Genomic DNA, 17,373 nt, shown 5'->3' with positions numbered 1-17,373 from the left:
AACAATTTAAAGATTAAACCGGTTGGATATACATTGGGTAATCAAATATATGCAATTAAAGATTAGAAACTGAGGATTATGGGTTGTATAAAAGTCAAATAGAAATGGATGGAAAATGAAAAAAATAGGAAGAAAAAGGTAGGCAGTAAGAAAACTAACAAAATATAGATATTGCAAAATGGTTAATATATTAAAAACTAAATGTTTCAATAGATTATATACCTTGAACAAAAGAGGAAATTGGAATGCTGGCAGTTGCTAAAAGCGAAGAAAAATGAGGTGAGACGGTGACATGTAGCATCTGATTGTGGAGACAAAATCTGCAGTCAAAAAAGAAAATTTAAACATAAAGTTTATCTATAAATCGAACACTGAAATAAGAAGAAGAATAAATAAAGAAATTGGCAACACGGAGATAGAAAGGCTTACCAGAAGTTCGGTTGTATGCCAATCGAAAAAGATTGTAGGTCTCAACTCAAAGTATAGTTGGCAGCATGACCAGAAGATGTAAAAATAACATCACAAAATATAAACACCATTGAAAACACACAGGTTCCAATAGGCTTACAAACGAAATTTTTATTTTGTACAATGTAGATAAAAAAAAGGTTACCAGTTGGTTGTTTACATACACAAAAAATATTCCTGGCATATGTTGGATCTTAGTACCTGGAACTACTTTTCAACCATAACCAGCATTGGGATACAAAAAATGGGGAAATGCTGGTTTATGTACAGGCCAAAAATGTTATGAAGTTTATATCAGAAACATATTTACATAACATAGATATAACATAGATATTGTTTCAAACATGTCAACAAAAAACTATCATCATTTTTTAGCGGTGGAGGTCAACTTCTGTTGCTGTATTGTTCCCTTTCAAGAAACCAACCTAGGGAGAAAAAAATGATATTAAGAGTTAGATGGCAGTTAAATCCGTGTTGTAAAAATTTTTTAGCAAAAAAATAAAAAACGAAGGTTTAAATATAATGACCTAGGTTTTTTTTGGAGGGGTACCATCCGGTTTTCCAGCAGTTGGGGATGCCTTCTTCTTGAGCAATTTAATGGGGACTTCATCGAACTCTCTTGGATCCGTGTCTGAAATTTGGTCTACTCCACTGTTTTAAATGAGGAATTAATGTTAAACAACATAACTACAGACAAATTTGAAATTTATCCTTACAAAGGTAGTTATGGGACAAACCTATGTTCACCGCCGGTGAAAAGAGCTCGCCTAATTGATTCCCTTTTTCGTTTAAATGATTGTTCGGTGTGTTCAACCATTGAAGCTGAAGATGAAACAGTGGTGGAAAACATTGTGATTTCTCTTGATAAAGGTTGTGGAGTTGATGGCTGCATAGCTGTATCCTCAGTCACGTTATGAATGAGGACATCATTTGAATTAAAAACATTCCTCTTGTTGCTAAATCGCAAGTGAAATTTTTTTTTCTATCCAATAAGCCTGAGAAATTCATCTCGCAACTGTCGTTGTTCCACCAGTCTTTGATTTAATACCAAGTCTTTGCAAGGCATCCCAAAAAACTTTTCACCAAATTTACCGATTATCAAAGCATTCAATTCATTTGTTTCAAAGAATGAGATTGACCTTGTACCTACATTTAGAAACTCAAGCTAATGAGATTTTTGAGAATCGTAGGTTTTCACAAATGTGGGGTAATGTTACATAATCATATGGTTATCATGTGTGACCAAATATGGGAAGACATAAAAACAAAAAAAAACAAAAAGGAAACAAAGAAAGAAATATTTTTGTCAGAACAGGAAAACAATAATAAGATTTAGGTTTGTACAACTGAAGTTGAAAAAAAAATAACAATTTTTTTTCTTTTTTTAAAGAACACCATGTTGGCAACCACTGCGTATATCTATTATAAAAATACTTTCATGATCTGGAAATTAAAAAAAAAATTAAGTGTGATCGCATAAATTATTACACCAAAATTGTAAATTTTGCAGTGAATAACCCTATCTGTATTTGGTTAATGAGAACAAACAACACGGTATGAAGAAAGAGTAAATTTTTTGTTAGTGTTGCTCCAAAAACCATGGTGTTGGAATTTGGTTTGGATGTTTTTGACAAATAAACTGCCTAGTGGTTGGATCATTTTGCATCTGTTTGACACAGTTTGGGCAAGCACTGTACCACCAGTTGAACCGTGTGTCAAAACGCTTGATAGATGCTCTACACACAAATGTATCGTCCTGTGATGTGTTTTGTCACATAGCCATAAGAGTGAGAACAAAATAATTTAGTTTCATTAAAAAGGTTAAAATCCAATGGTAAGATTTTAAGAAAAGACAAAAATAAAAGTATGTTTTATACCTTATGCAATTCTGGATCCAAAAAAGCCAATTCATCAATTGTAACTTTTTTAGCGCTTTGCAAAATCTGAGCTTCGTTTCCTTGGATTGCAGAGGGGGGAAGTATTTCCAGAGCTTCTTTACAATCAGAAAACCTGTAGGATTCAAAACATTTTATCAGTTAAACAATCATAAACAAACAAAAAAACAGCAAATGTTTCGTACTTCGAAAAAAAAATAGTGTTACTTAGTTTTAAAAACAGAAAATATACTCACACTGACTTATACGTATTCAGTTCGGGGATGTCTGGATCAATAAAAAACAGAGACGAAGCAATACTGCTCAAATAAATTTTTTCTGTGTGTTGCAACCACACCACAAAAAAAAAGATTAATGAACAATATTAATGACATTACAGTTAAAAAACAAAAGACAATACAAACGAGACGAAACAATTGGCTCATAACAGAATATGAATTACTTTATAACTATTAATGAAAAACTAAACATGTTTAAATCAATCTAGCACACAGAACTAAATAAAAACAGAAATAAAGTAAGAAAACGACTAATAACAGTGACCAACCAGTGATAGATTGAGACATTTGTAAATTAACTGGCCAAGAAGGAAGGAAACATATAATGGGGAATTGGATGAAAGAAAGATAACAAAAGTTTAGGATGACAAAAGATCCAAATAATGTGAACGAAACAACATGTGCACACACCAAAATAAACAGAGTAAAAATAAGTTTTTAACAAAACGGAATACCGATGTAAATCTTGACTTTCAAACTTGTGAAAACAACAATGATTGGCAAAGAAAATTCCTCTGCTGACAAAGAAGAAAAAGCTTCAGCAACGTCTACCCACAACGTTACTGTTAGTTCCTCTTTTCTGCATATAAGAGCAAGTCCACCCCTGTGGACTTTGCGCCAGCACCCAGCGCATTTATCGACTCAAGTGAACAGTAACAGACTCCAATGAACAGTAATAGGCCAAGGCATCTCCACCCCTAAAACTAAATAGCCTAGTCAATTTTATTAAAATATTATTAATTTTTATTATAAAATAATAATTTTTATGAAAGTACTCTCTGGACTCCATTCTTCTTTTTCTTCCCTGATTTTCCAACTGTGCTGTCAAGCACAGTTTCACCATTTTTTCTTCCCTTCTTCTTTTTCTTCTCTTCAAACCACCAAAACCCATGTGAGATTAGCCAAGTTTGGCCCTACCCCACAAGCCGCAACCACCAAACGAACCCGACAACCCACAATCCCACCCAACCTTCCTCCCCGATCCCCTCACCCACTGGTGCGCCAACCAAAACTGCAAACCCTTCGCCGTCGATCCTCTCGATCCCCGGAGCTCTTCCGATTGCGACTGGTTCTCCGACGCCGCCTCCGATTCAGACCATGACTGCAGCTCCGAGCAACAGCCCAAGACCGAGAGGGAGGGTTTTGGATATGGAAGCTCGAGTTGGGGTGGTGGTGGAAGGAAATCAGAGAGCTTCGTATTCAGCTCAAGGAGACGTGGCGGTATCGCCTGGCATCATGTAGGCCGGGCAAGGGCTCAGCACATTCTGAGCCGGCCTAGAGACCAGCTTGGGTTGGGTGCCAGCCTATCTGCTCGGCTGGAATGGATTGGCTGGGTGCTGGCCTAAAGGTTCCCCGGTGGAACTGCTCTAAAGAAACGACAAATAAAATTTTGATCTTTTTATACCAGCAAAGCAAGAAATATTGAAAACACTATGTAAGAATAGGGATAAGAAGTGAAAAATAACCTAATATTTTGGATAACCACATCACACTTGTACACAACCCTTTGATTAATGTGTTTAGGTTCCAGCTGCTGCAGACTGCTTATACGACCAATGACATCTTATCATTTAAAAAAAAACACAGGCACATTATTAAACTCCATTTTAGGAAGTAAACACACACTTTAAGCCACGCATATGCAAATAGACATTAACAGTACCTGTGAGGATGTCAACTTTGTTTAAGCGAGGGTACAACTTGTTATAGTCTTGTAGGAAAAATCGATGGTGAGGGATGGGTGGAAACACACTTGCTAATTTTCAGAAAGCTGTCTTCGAGGTGAACAAAACCTGAGTTTCATGCGGTACCACCCTGTAATGTCCCATAATTTTAATAGTTCGAAATTCTGTGATTTCATAGCATGCACCAGCTTCAATTTTTGAAGCCATGACATCATAATCAACATCGAATGTAGAGGCCTCAACTGCATTTTGCTTCACATAGTATTAAAAAAGAGGAAAAAAAAGTCAAAAATCAATTAAGAAATAAATGAAAACACAAATTATACACTCGACAACACATACAATATGAGATGAATCAAATTGTTACCATGAGTAAATACAACGAATGAACGCAATTAAATTATTTCAAACAAAATCTAAAAAAAAATTCCATCAACACATAAAAGTTTACAACAGAAAACACCACATGGCAAATATAAGGAAAGAAAGGCAAAAATTGAGGAAAACATACGCGATGCACACATTTTGCTGATCATAACATATCTAAGTTATTGGATGTCATCAGTCATCATTGAAAGTAGGGTTAAAATATTAGAAAGTTTTTGTCTAGTGGTGTTGTTACTTTCGGTTCCCCCCTCACTTACTGTTTTTTATTCTTTGCTTTCGGCTCTTCATGCTGTAAAGCAAAAGCAGGATATTAGATTAAGTTTTAGAGGGATTGCATGTCATCATGATGTTGGCTTAGCTGCCATCTTCCCTGCTCTCTTCTTCACGTTTCTTCTTCTTTATATGCTGCAACTTGTAACAATTTTAGTCATGAAATAAATATATAAAACTTCAATATGGTATCAGAGCAGGAAAAATAACCTGCTTCTGCATTTCTTCTAGCTGATCGTATTCCATCTCCGACATGGCGGAAGAACATTCTTATTCGTTTGGAGATGAAAATCCCCAGCCTTCCTCCTCAACCGTGTCTGAGGTGGATGTAAATCCAAATCAAAGATTAAGCTCGGTCTTGTTAAATGAGTTTAATTACTTACCTTGGTCGAGAGCAGTGAGTCTTGCCCTAGGTGGAAGATCCAAGCTAGGGTTCATAAATGGAAGCATCGAAGTCCCAGATGTTTCCTCACCAACTTATGAAATCTGGCTTTGCAAGGATCAGCTAGTTATGTCATGGCTTCTAAATTCCATGGAACGTAAACTAGCTGAAATATTCAGTTATTCTGAATCATCATTCAAGCTATGGGAGACAGTCAAGGAGATGTATGGCAGCCAGAACAATGCTGCACGTGTGTTTCAATTGAAGAAGGACATTTCCAACCTACAACAAGAAGGAAAGCCCTTTGTTCAACTTCTGGGCAGCATGAAGAGCATGTGGAATGAGCTGGAAATGTATCGGCCTCATACAACTGAGGCGTCTTTGCTACTAAAAAGGGCAGAAGAAGACAAGATATTCCAACTCTTGTCAAGCCTCGATTCAGGATACGAAGACCTACGAAGCCACATACTCATGAACCCCGATCTACCTTCCTTCACTAGCGTATGTGCAATAATCCAACGTGAAGAAGTACGAAGGAAAGTCATGAACATTGGCACAAAGACCGGTGTAACTGAAGCAAGGGCTTATCTAGCCAACGAAAGAAAATACAAAGTGAAGAATCCACACTTAAAGTGTCAACACTGCAACTATACTGGTCACGTTAAGGAGACATGCTGGATTTTACATCCAGAATTAAAGCCAGAGTTCATGAAGGATAACAAGGGCTCACAAAGACTGAACCGTGCACCACACAGAGCCAACAATGCAACTGCCTCAACATCTCATGGTTCTGATGCACTCAAGAATTTCACTGCAAATCCAGCTGCACTCATAAATGAGTTTGCAGTGTATCTTCAAAGCAAGAAAGAGGTTGGCTTTGAAGATGGAAATTCAATAGCTTTGCTAGGCAAGTTCGCTGGATTTCTGACAGACACACAACACATGACCCGAGATGACATGCAAGGTATCATGACTGCTTTCAAAACTGCTCTTAATGTAAATATGATGCATGATTTGTGGATTGTTGATTCGGGTGCCACAGATCATATGACCAACCATGTTTCTAAGTTTCACAAGTTTGAAAATTTTTCAAAACCTTCTCAAGTCTCAACTGCCAATGGTGAGAGTTCTAAGGTTTTAGGGAAGGGAAATATCAACTTAATGTCGGACAAAATTGAGTCAGTAGCCTTATTTGTTCCTTCTTTTCCATTTCAACTTCTATCTGTGGGAAAAATCACTAATACCTTAAATTGTTTAGCCATTTTCTCCCCTCACAATGTCATTTTTCAGGATTGCCTCACCAAGAAGACGATTGGTGAAGGGTTTTACCTTGATGGCCTCTATTACATATCAAAAAGCAGTCCCAGAGGATTTCAAGCCAAGTCCAGTCCATCCCAAGATAGTCAATTGTGGCATCAACGTTTAGCTCATCCTGCCCAACCTGTTTTGTCATCCTTGTTTCCAAACTTAGGAAATGATTTAATTTTGTGTGAAACATGTCATTTGTCTAAAGCCACCAGATTACCTTTTACCTCATCCTTATCTAGGACTAGTAAAGTTTTCGAACTAGTTCACTCAGATGTATGGGGACCAACGTTTGAATCTTTTGATGGTTATAAGTATTATGTAACGTTTGTTGATGATTTCTCTAGAGCCACCTGGTTATACCTTTTAAAGTCTAAGAGTGAAGTGATTGAAGTTTTTAAGGATTTTCACAATCTTGTTAAGAATCATTTTTCCTCTCAAATTCAAACCTTAAGATCTGACAATGGCACCGAATATATGTCCCATATCATGTCATTATATTTGAGCAAGCACGGTATCATGCATCAAACAAGTTGTGTCGGCACACCTCAACAAAATGGTGTAGCTGAAAGAAAAAATCGTGACATACTGGAAAAAACGAGAGCATTAATGTTACAAATGAACGTACCAAAGAGATTTTGGTCACAAGGAGTCATGGCGGCTGTGTACATCATCAATAGACTTCCTAGCCGAGTCTTGGGGTTTAAATCTCCACTTGAAGTCATGAAAGGAAGAAAAATCGACCTTTCACATCTTAGAGTCTTTGGTTGTGTCTGTTTTGTTCATATACAGTCACACCATCGAGATAAATTGGACCCTAGAGCTCTCAAATGTATTTTTCTTGGTTATTCATCAACACAAAAAGGATATAAGTGCTATGATCCTCAACTAAGAAAAATAATTGTATCTAAAGATGTTCGATTTCATGAAGCTAACCCTTTTTTCAGCAAATCACATGAAGCCACAAGTAAGGGGGAGTGCATCTTAGACCTAATTCCTCTACCAAGAATCTGTACTCAAGATGTTTTAAATGACAGAGGTGCTAACCATGACCACATTGATGAATCTTCTACACCTCTCATTGAAGTCAATAATGAAGGTACTCATCCTGATAGTTCTGTGCATGATGATGACAACGGCAACCAAGAAAATCCTCAAGGTGTGGATGAAAATTTGAACGAGGATGAGATAAACCTCCCAGAACCTCGACGCAATCCTCGGCGTGATAGACAACCTCCCACAAGGTTTCAAGATTTTGTCACATATAAACCGAGGCATCCAATTTCAAATTGCGTGTCGTATCAAAAGGTAACTCCATCTCATGCTGCTTTTCTTAACAATATTTCAAGTCACAGTGAGCCTCAAAACTTTTATGAGGCTAATAACCAAGTTGTGTGGAAAGAAGCAATGAGAGATGAACTCAAAGCACTAGACCAACACAAAACCTGGAGCATCACCAAACTTCCACAAGGAAAAAAGGCAGTGGGCTGCAAGTGGATCTATAAGATCAAGTTTAATTCTGATGGTTCGATTGAGAGACATAAAGCCAGGCTGGTGGCTCGAGGATTCACTCAAACATTTGAGGTGGATTACAAGGAAACATTTGCTCCTGTTGCAAAAATGAACTCAGTAAGGGTTCTATTGTCTGTTGCGGTCAATAAAGGTTGGTCTATGTACCAAATGGACGTGAAGAACGCCTTTCTACATGGTGATCTTGAAGAAGAAGTCTATATGAGATTGCCACCAGGACACCCTCAAAGCCAAGAGCCTAATTTGGTGTGTAAGTTACATAAGTCAATTTATGGATTGAAGCAATCGCCACGTGCTTGGTATGCAAAACTAAGTACCGTTCTTCATAGCATTGGTTTCAAAAGGAGTAATGCAGATTCATCATTATTTGTTCGCACAAGAGTTGCGAGCAAATTAGTTGTGTTAATATATGTGGATGACTTAATAATTACAGGTGATAATGCTGCTGAAATCACCACACTCAAACAGTCACTTCAACAAAAATTTGCAGTCAAAGATCTTAGGGTGTTGAAGTATTTCCTTGGAATCGAAATGGCATCTTCTTACAAGGGACTATTTCTTAATCAACGAAAATACGTCATGGACCTACTTAAAGATGCTAATATGAGTGATGCTAAGCCTGCACTTACCCCTCTTGATAGCAAGCTCAAGCTTGACTTGGGAGGCACGTCACTCTCGGATATCAGCTTATATCAGAGGCTTGTCGGCAAACTGATCTACCTAACGATCACTAGACCAGACATCTCACATTCAGTAAGTATCGCCAGTCAGTTCATGCACTCTCCCACCATCGAGCATCTGAACCTTGTCAAAAGGATCTTACGTTACTTAAAAGGGTCTGTTGGTCGTGGCATCCTCATGGCAAAGAATGACAACACTCAAATCATGGGGTACTGTGATGCTGATTGGGCAGGAAACGCAATCGATCGCAAGTCCACCACGGGTTACTGTACCTTTGTTGGTGGAAACTTGGTCACGTGGAAGAGCAAGAAACAAACTGTCATCGCAAGATCAAGTGCTGAAGCTGAATATCGTGCAATGGCCTCAACCGCGTGTGAGCTGATATGGCTAAAAGGACTTTTATGTGACTTAGGAGTGTTCACAGCTCAACCAATGACATTATTTTGTGACAACCAGGCTGCCATGCACATAGCATCAAACCCCGTCTTTCACGAGAGGACGAAGCATATTGAAGTCGACTGTCACTATATCTGTGAACAAGTACAGTCGCAGGTGATTCAGACGCATTACGTAAAAAGCTTCGATCAGCTGGCTGATATATTCACTAAACCTCTGGCTTCCCATCAGTTTCAAAGGCTCATCTCCAAGCTTGGATCCATCAACCTACTGGATCCAGCTTGAGGGGGAGTATTGGATGTCATCAGTCATCATTGAAAGTAGGGTTAAAATATTAGAAAGTTTTTGTCTAGTGGTGTTGTTACTTTCGATTCCCCCCTCACTTACTGTTTTTTATTCTTTGCTTTCGGCTCTTCATGCTGTAAAGCAAAAGCAGGATATTAGATTAAGTTTTAGAGGGATTGCATGTCATCATGATGTTGGCTTAGCTGCAATCTTCCCTGCTCTCTTCTTCACGTTTCTTCTTCCTTATATGCTGCAACTTGTAACAATTTTAGTCATGAAATAAATATATAAAACTTCAATATAAGTCTAACCTTCTAACATGTAAAAAACCATGCCAGCATAAACATTATCCAGTGAATTAATAGTTGTTGATTCGAGTTTTGGGTAAAATAATTAGACAATTATTTCTCACCATTTCGTCAACCAATATACAGTGCAGGTTTGTGTACTTTTGAACATTTCCTGGAATCGTCGATTTCCAAATCCTGCATATCCGAATTCTGATTTTGTCCTCCTTTGTGTATCCTCTTAATTGATTAATAGGAGTTGGGCGCACGCTTTCCATTTAGCCTATCAAAAGGGAATTTCAACGACAGATCAGAAACTCCCACAAAACTACAAAAAGAAAAAATGACAAAAACTATAAACGATCCACAATTTATTCACCCATGGTCTGAAAGGGAAACATGGAGACTTTAACACCAAGAAACGAACAACTCGGCCACCATCACTAATAGCAATAGCTACAACAATGAAATCACGAAGCTAACGACCACAAAAAAGAAATGGCAACAACAAAATTGCAGACACTAAGACTGCACATAAACCAAACTCTGTCTTATTCAATCCGTCACAAAAACCCATAACAGCAGGAAAAGTAAAAATTTGAAAAAAACTCACACCGTTTTATATCTTTGAGGAAGCTAAATTTTCAGAACAACTTGAGGCGACGACGGCCAGCGACAAAACACAGATTCCTCAACAACGAAAGCAGAAAACGGAGAGTGAAAGAAAAAAAGGTTTGCGAGGTACAGAGAAGACCAAAGGGAAAGCAGAAAACGGAAAGTGAAAGAAAAAAAGGTTTGAGAGAGATAAGAGAATACCAAACGGGAATTAAAAGACGAAAAGAAAAGATAAACAGAGAAGGCAAAAGAACCAATTGACGATCATCAACACGTGGATGGGACAATCTCATCCTTCCACTGTACCGAGAAACAGAGAATAACGAAAAAGAAAAGGAAAACAAAGAAGACACAAAGGGGCATTTAAGCCATTACACCGTTGGTGTACAGGTTCGAGAACAGAGACGATGAAAGCGTGGGAAAGGAGGGTAAAACCGGCTTTTTACTATTCAATCAAGGCAAAACACAGTTGGAAACAAACCAAACGGAGGGTATTTTCGCCACTCCACTATTCGTGAATAGTAAACAGGCGTTTGAGTTTTAGTATCGGAAAACGATATAAAAGCAGAAATGGGTATGGGAAACGGAACAAAAAGCAGGGTGGGTATTGGGTGAAAAGCAAATCTCACGATGACCAACACGTGGTATGAGAGAGGCCCGTTAAATTCACTGTGTATCACATTTTTTAATATTTTTTTCTGCCTTCCCACCTGCTATACCTGGGTTGAAAAAATAAAGAAAGCATAAATTTTTATTGTTAGTTGTGCCACAAACAGGCCTTGTTTTAATCACAATTTTTTAATATTTTTTTTGTTTTCCCAACAACTATTAATGGGTTTAAAAAATTAAGAAGATATAAATTTTTATTGTTAGTTGTGCCCCAAACGACGTGGCCCTGTTTTAATCACATTTTTTTATTATTTTTTTTTTGTTTTCCCAACAGATATGCATGGGTACACAGGGAGAGCAACAGTCAAACAAAATAAGGAAACAAACAGAAAATTCAGAAGACAAAAAATTCAGAAGGCAACCCAAATAGAGGGTGACTGGATGATGGACGCGTGGAGTGAATGGGTACAACAGTCATTCGACTGCACAAATGCAGAAAGAGCAAGAGAAACAGAGCAAAAACCGAGGGGCATTTTCGCCCTTTTACTATTTCTGAACAGTGTTGGATTCAACTGAGTTACAGGGTGAGAAGCAAATCTCACGATAACCAACACGTGGTATGAGAGAGGCCCGTTAAATTCACTATGCATCACATTTTTTAATATTTTTTCTGTCTTCCCACCTACTATACCTGGGTTGAAAAAATAAAGAAAGCATAAATTTTTATTGTTAGTTGTGCCACAAACTGGCCCTGTTTTAATCACAATTGTTTAATATTTTTTTTGTTTTCCCAACAACTATTAATGGGTTTAAAAAATTAAGAAGATATAAATTTTTATTGTTAATTGTGCCACAAACGACGTGGCCCTGTTTTAATCACATTTTTTAATTATTTTTTTTGTTTTCCCAACAACTATACATCGGTACACAGGGAGAGCAACAGTTAAACAAAATGAGGAAACAAACAGAAAATTCAGAAGACAACCCAAATAGAGGGTGACTGGATGATGGACGCGTGGAGTGAATGGGTACAACAGTCATTCGACTGCACAAATGCAGAAAGAGAAGAACAGCCGGAGGAAAAATCCAGGGACAAAATCGTCCCACCACTGGTCATCCACAGTACCACGTGGTTGGGTTTTAGTATATAGAGATATGATCACTTTAATATCATTTGTTGTTGCAATTTGGATTAGTATTTATAGTTTCTACTAAATTATTCATCATTTGTTTTGTTTCATGACTTCTTTTACATGTCCGCTAATGAATTCGTAGATTGATTTTTGTTATAAATTTTCTTTGTAAGTCCTCAAAGAGAAACATCAAATAAGCTAAGACTTCTTTTGTAAGTCCTCAGATAGGCTTGTGATATGCCCACGTATGATGGTGTAGCCTCCCCTCCTCCTGAATGTTTTGTTACCGAAATTAAGAAGAAAAAAATGGAGAAACATCATTACTCATTTAGTACTAAGTGGCGGGACCATATTTAGATTCATTTCCTCTTCAAATCATCTAATGATACGAATATGATGGATGATTCATCATATAAATAAATAAACTGGTTACTAATTGGTACTTGATGTTTTCTTGGAAGAATTTGGATACATGGTAGTTTTTATGTTTCAAGGTCAACGAGATTTTGTGCAATGTGAATTATTGTGTGGGATAAAGTCAATGATTTTTTTTTGTATTTTTTGGAACAAACGATATTATTACTTTAGTCTAAAGAAAGTATTATAATTGGCACTGTAGAAATGAACAGTGTTTTGGGGTGAATTTCAACTTATTTACAAATTTGCCACAGGCTCTCTCTGCCGCTGATTTGCACACGCGTTGATGATCGCGGGAAGGGAATAACAATGGTAAAGCAGGCCTTTTCCGTTTCCTTCTCAAGCCCTCCTTGGCTTCTCCGTGTCGCGCACCTCGCCTTCTCTTCGTCGCACTCCTTACCAGAACTCGAATCAATGGTGAGGTGCATGTCGTTGTGTAACCCATCTTCAGCTCTGTCTCTTTCACTATTGAGATACCTGCTGTTGGATTCCATGTGCTGTTGCTGATCTACAGGTAAAGCTTCAATTTCCATATTAGGGTTCCATCTTTCTTCATTTCTAGAATTTGGCTTTTTATTTCAGTAATTTAATTGTGACTGTCAGTTTGTGCGTGCGACTGTGAGGGAGAGAGAGAGCAAGGGAACCAGCGATGGAGCGAGAGAAAGAGAGAGTGAGCTTGGAGGGAGGGAGAGTGATTCTGGTGCCGTACATGAACGAACACGTTCCAAAATACCACGAGTGGATGAAAGACACAGCTCTCCTCCAAGCCACCGGCTCCGAGCCCCTCACCCTCAACCAGGAATACCAGATGCAGCTTACCAGGACCCAAGACCCCAACAGTACTCTCTTTCTCTCTCTTACATGTGTTTGTGTGGGTTTTGGTAGATTCCTTTGCTTTTTCATAACAAAAACTGAACTGGGTTTTCTGGGTTTGACAAAAAAGTGGTAATTGTGGAATCTGATATTGAAGGTTTGATCTATCAGGAAAATTATAAAAAGGGTTCAATTTAGTTTTGACAAATGATTGAGGGTTTTTTGTGTGATTGTATTAGTGGTTTGGTGAATGATTGAAGATTTAAAAATGGTTTTTGCAGAGCAAACTTTCATTGTATTGGATAAGCAATTGGTTGTGGGAGAGTTCAACCATGGAGAGCCTCATGTGGAAGGTTAGCCAAATTTACAGTCAAATTTACAGTCTTTCTTCACAAAATTACCTTATGATTGGTTGCTGAGAAGAATTATGGAGACATTCAAATGATTACTTAAGAACAGTTGGTTGGATGGTTTTGGATGAAATCATGAGAAGTGTTTAGTAAATTTTGTTCTTAATTTTACTAAGATTTTGAGTTTTTTTTTTCCTATGCAAATTTCGATTAAATTGCTTGCAATTGAACTATTTTGTAATTTTCTATAAAACTCCCTGTATATTTATTATTTGTTTCCAATAGCAAGTAATTAGGTATTGTATTTTTTGAAAACTCCGATTAATTTTTTCATGTTCTTCTTTACTGGTGGGAAGATTAGGGATAAGCTCTGTACCCAAACTCGAGAGAGAGAGAGGGCAATCTGTTGGCGCCAAATCCCAACGCGATCTCTGGAAAAGGTTGGTTTTCTTGCATTGATCCCTTTAACCTTTACGTGGTTTGTTGTCATTTTTGCATTTTGCAATTGGAATTCGACTTGGTTTCTTTAAATTTCGTTAATTACTATGATCTTTGAGTTGGGTTTTTGTTATTTTTGGACATTGTAATTGTAATTGGAATGGGGTTTTTTGTTCATTAATTCTTGAAAGTTGAGGCAAGATTTTGTCAATTTTGTATATGGTGGTTGTAATTGTGATTGGGATTATTGAACTGGATCCTGATTTGCTTTTTGTTATGCAGAAAAGTGAAACACATAGCGGAAGAGGCTCAGTCTTTGAAAGAGAGTTTGGATAGGTATGATGCGAGGAATCAGAAGAGGGTGACGAAGTGAGAGAGAGGGCAGAGTTGCTTGGAAGAGCCGTATTAAACCAGAAATCGCTTTGAACTTTCTGTTTACTGCTTCAGTATCATGTATGCCTTTTGTTTTATATATGCCTATATTATTGTGATGTAGAATGGAGATGGTGCTCATGTTATGAGAATCTTCGACAAGGAGGCGCAAGCAGGGGACTCAGTTCGTAACTCTGCTCACATGCTTGAAGAAACCAATGCTACTGGGGAAACTATTCTCAGGAAATATGTAGAACAGAGGGAATTTCTAAAGGTATCACCCTATTTGTGCTCACCGCTATGCACCTCAACTTTCATGATTATTGAAAAAAAAAAAAAAGCAATGGTGAAACCGTGGCTCTGTCTATATCATTTTTGTTGAATATAAAACGTTCATTGGAGTACTTACTCAGGTTTTATAGCAAATTTTAACTACTAAAGGACAGTTGTATACTTAAGAAAATTGGTAGCTCTTCTTTGATATTGTGCGCACATAGTAGTTACTATAAACGAATAGGTTGAGTTAACGTTTGAGATGAGCATATGTGCCGCAGGATAAGAGAGAATCTGAGAGGAAATAGAGAGAATAGGAAAAGGAATTTGTATACATTGTTTGTTAACTTGATTTTGCTAAATATTAATTTAACTGTAATTGTTTGCTTTGTCTTTTAGGTTTTTGGAATTCTGATGTTTGGTGGTTATTTTGTGTTTCGATTGAAGCATTTGGTAATGACCAGTTTGTTAACGTGGTCACAATGTTAATTCCTTTCTTTGCTTCTCAGTAGATATGAGCATCCTCCTCTCACTTCCTAGATCATTGGTTGGTTCTTCTTGCTTGGTTTAATTGGGTAAATTATTAATTTCATGTATTGATACAATCTCATGTGAGAAATTAATAAAGCTTGCATTTTTAATTTGTTGGTGTGTGATTATTGATTAGTTGGTTTGATTGAGTGGTTATATATTAATTTTTTAGCAATAACGTACTAATGGCATTCCAGAGCTGGTTATCTAACAAATTTGGTAGCAAAATAATTTCAATGTTGGTGCTTTGTGGATTTTGCATATTGTTACGGCTTCTTGAGACCTCATCATCTGCATTCTATGTGCTTCCGTTTTGTGCAGACGATAGTTCAAATGTGTCAATGGTTCTGGAAATGTGATTACAAGTTTACGTACATTCAGTCTACCAACAACATTTCTTTGCACACAACTCAGACACATGGATATGTTCCAATCTCTGCGACAAGCGAGGCCACTACCATAGGTGAATATCTTCATACATGTCAGTTCCCTTTTCTCACCCTCTTCATGTTTTGTCCAATATTATGTTTTTTTATCTGATTTCATGTGTTTTCTTGATGCTTTTCCATTCTTTGATATAGGTAATTTGTTATGTTTTCATGATATGGGTCTTTTTTCAATTTGCATTTTGGTTGTCCAAGATTTTTAAGTTTTTGTATAAAAATATAAGAACAAAACTGCACATCGAGGAGTTTATGATGAACTTTTTGGAGTGACACGGTAACACTTCGCTTTAGGAATATGTAAAACTACGAATCATTCTTAGATGTTGCAAGTTTGAGGTGGGCAACGGAGAGAGGGTGAGGTTTTGGGAGGATGGGTGGTTAGCAGGGGGACCACTGAAGGAGCAATTCCCCAGATTATTCCTACTATCGAGGAAGCACAGTCATAACATCTCGAGCTTCGTGGAAGTTTCGTCAAATTCCTTGAGTTGGAACTTTGACTTTAGGAGAAATCTGAATGAGATGGAGATAGAAGAGGCGGCCACATTATTACAGAAAGTGGAAGAGGTTCGCTTGTCTCCATCAAAAATGGATAACAGAAGGTGGAATCTGGAAGCTTTAGGTTTGTTCACATGCAAATCCTATCGTTCATTACTGAGCAACAATGGGATTGTGCACTATTATCCACCCTACTCTTAGATTTGGAAATCAAAAGCTCCTCTGAAGGTTAAAATACTTGTATGGCTTGTGGTCAATGAGAATCTCAACACTTGCGACATAATTCAAAGGAGAAACCCTTTTATGTGTTTATCCCCACATTGGTGTAGTTTGTGCAGAGCCAAGGAGGAAAGTGTAAATCACATCTTTCTTCATTGCTCCTACTCGATCCAACTGTGGTGGAAACTGTTTCAGGAGGTTGAAGTAAGTTGGGTCATTCCTAAAGGGTGTTTCGAGCTACTAGGTACAAATTTTAAGGCACTTGGAAAAGGGAAAAAATCCAAAGCTTTGTGGGGTTGCCTGGTATCGGCAATTTTTTGGAATATATGGCTGGAACGCAACAAAAGGATTTTTGAAGACTAAACTGGAGTGGGGGCAGAAGTACTTTGGGGGAGAGTAAAATATTGGGCAGCTTTTTGGGCTTCGGTCACTAAAGAGTTTAATAATTACTCTCTATCTCAAATATTGTGGGATTTGTTAGCAGCAGTTAAGTGAGCTAGGTCTAGAAATGGCTGCTGTAGCCAAATCCTATGGGATTTTCCTTTCTAATAAAGTTGGTGGACTTCTTATCCACTTCTGTGTATTACTCTATTCTTTAATAAAATTATTTCTTCTAAAAAAAATAATAATTCCTTACCTATGTATAATGAACGACTTGGACTTTACTATAAATTAATTTAATTTCTATTGCAGCAAATCTGGTCATTTTCTGTGTAAGTTTCCCCTCATGGTTCAGTTCTGGCATTCCCCTCAAAACATCGTTTGTGTCATTTCCTCTCTTTCCGTGTTCAGCTTACATACCTTACGTATATA

At 37.5% G+C, this 17,373-nt stretch overlaps 1 protein-coding gene and 1 pseudogene across 1 annotated transcript; one reads left to right on the top strand and one right to left on the bottom strand.

The window, feature by feature from the left end:
* Nucleotides 1–842: 842 nt before the first annotated feature.
* LOC126595706 (uncharacterized) lies at nt 843–10,760 on the bottom strand (annotated as a pseudogene).
* A 2,030-nt stretch (nt 10,761–12,790) lies between these two features.
* Nucleotides 12,791–15,510, top strand: LOC126597710 (uncharacterized). Its single transcript, XM_050264521.1, has 5 exons — nt 12,791–13,137; nt 13,227–13,462; nt 13,718–13,789; nt 14,148–14,226; nt 14,507–15,510. Exons 2-5 carry the CDS (start codon nt 13,273–13,275, stop codon nt 14,595–14,597), a joined length of 432 nt encoding a protein of 143 aa, XP_050120478.1. The 5' UTR covers nt 12,791–13,137; nt 13,227–13,272; the 3' UTR covers nt 14,598–15,510.
* Nucleotides 15,511–17,373: the final 1,863 nt, after the last annotated feature.

The sequence above is a fragment of the Malus sylvestris genome, chromosome 13, assembly GCF_916048215.2.
Source record: "Malus sylvestris chromosome 13, drMalSylv7.2, whole genome shotgun sequence".
NCBI lineage: Eukaryota > Viridiplantae > Streptophyta > Magnoliopsida > Rosales > Rosaceae > Malus > Malus sylvestris.
This window is presented reverse-complemented; position numbering and strand designations above follow the sequence as displayed.

Coding starts and splice junctions, on each gene's coding strand:
- LOC126597710 (XM_050264521.1), top strand. CDS start 13,273: ATGGAGCGAGAGAAAGAGAGAGTGAGCTTGGAGGGAGGGAGAGTGATT. Junction 13,463..13,717: donor CAGGACCCAAGACCCCAACA/GTACTCTCTTTC, acceptor TGGTTTTTGCAG/AGCAAACTTTCATTGTATTG. Junction 13,790..14,147: donor TGGAGAGCCTCATGTGGAAG/GTTAGCCAAATT, acceptor TGGGAAGATTAG/GGATAAGCTCTGTACCCAAA.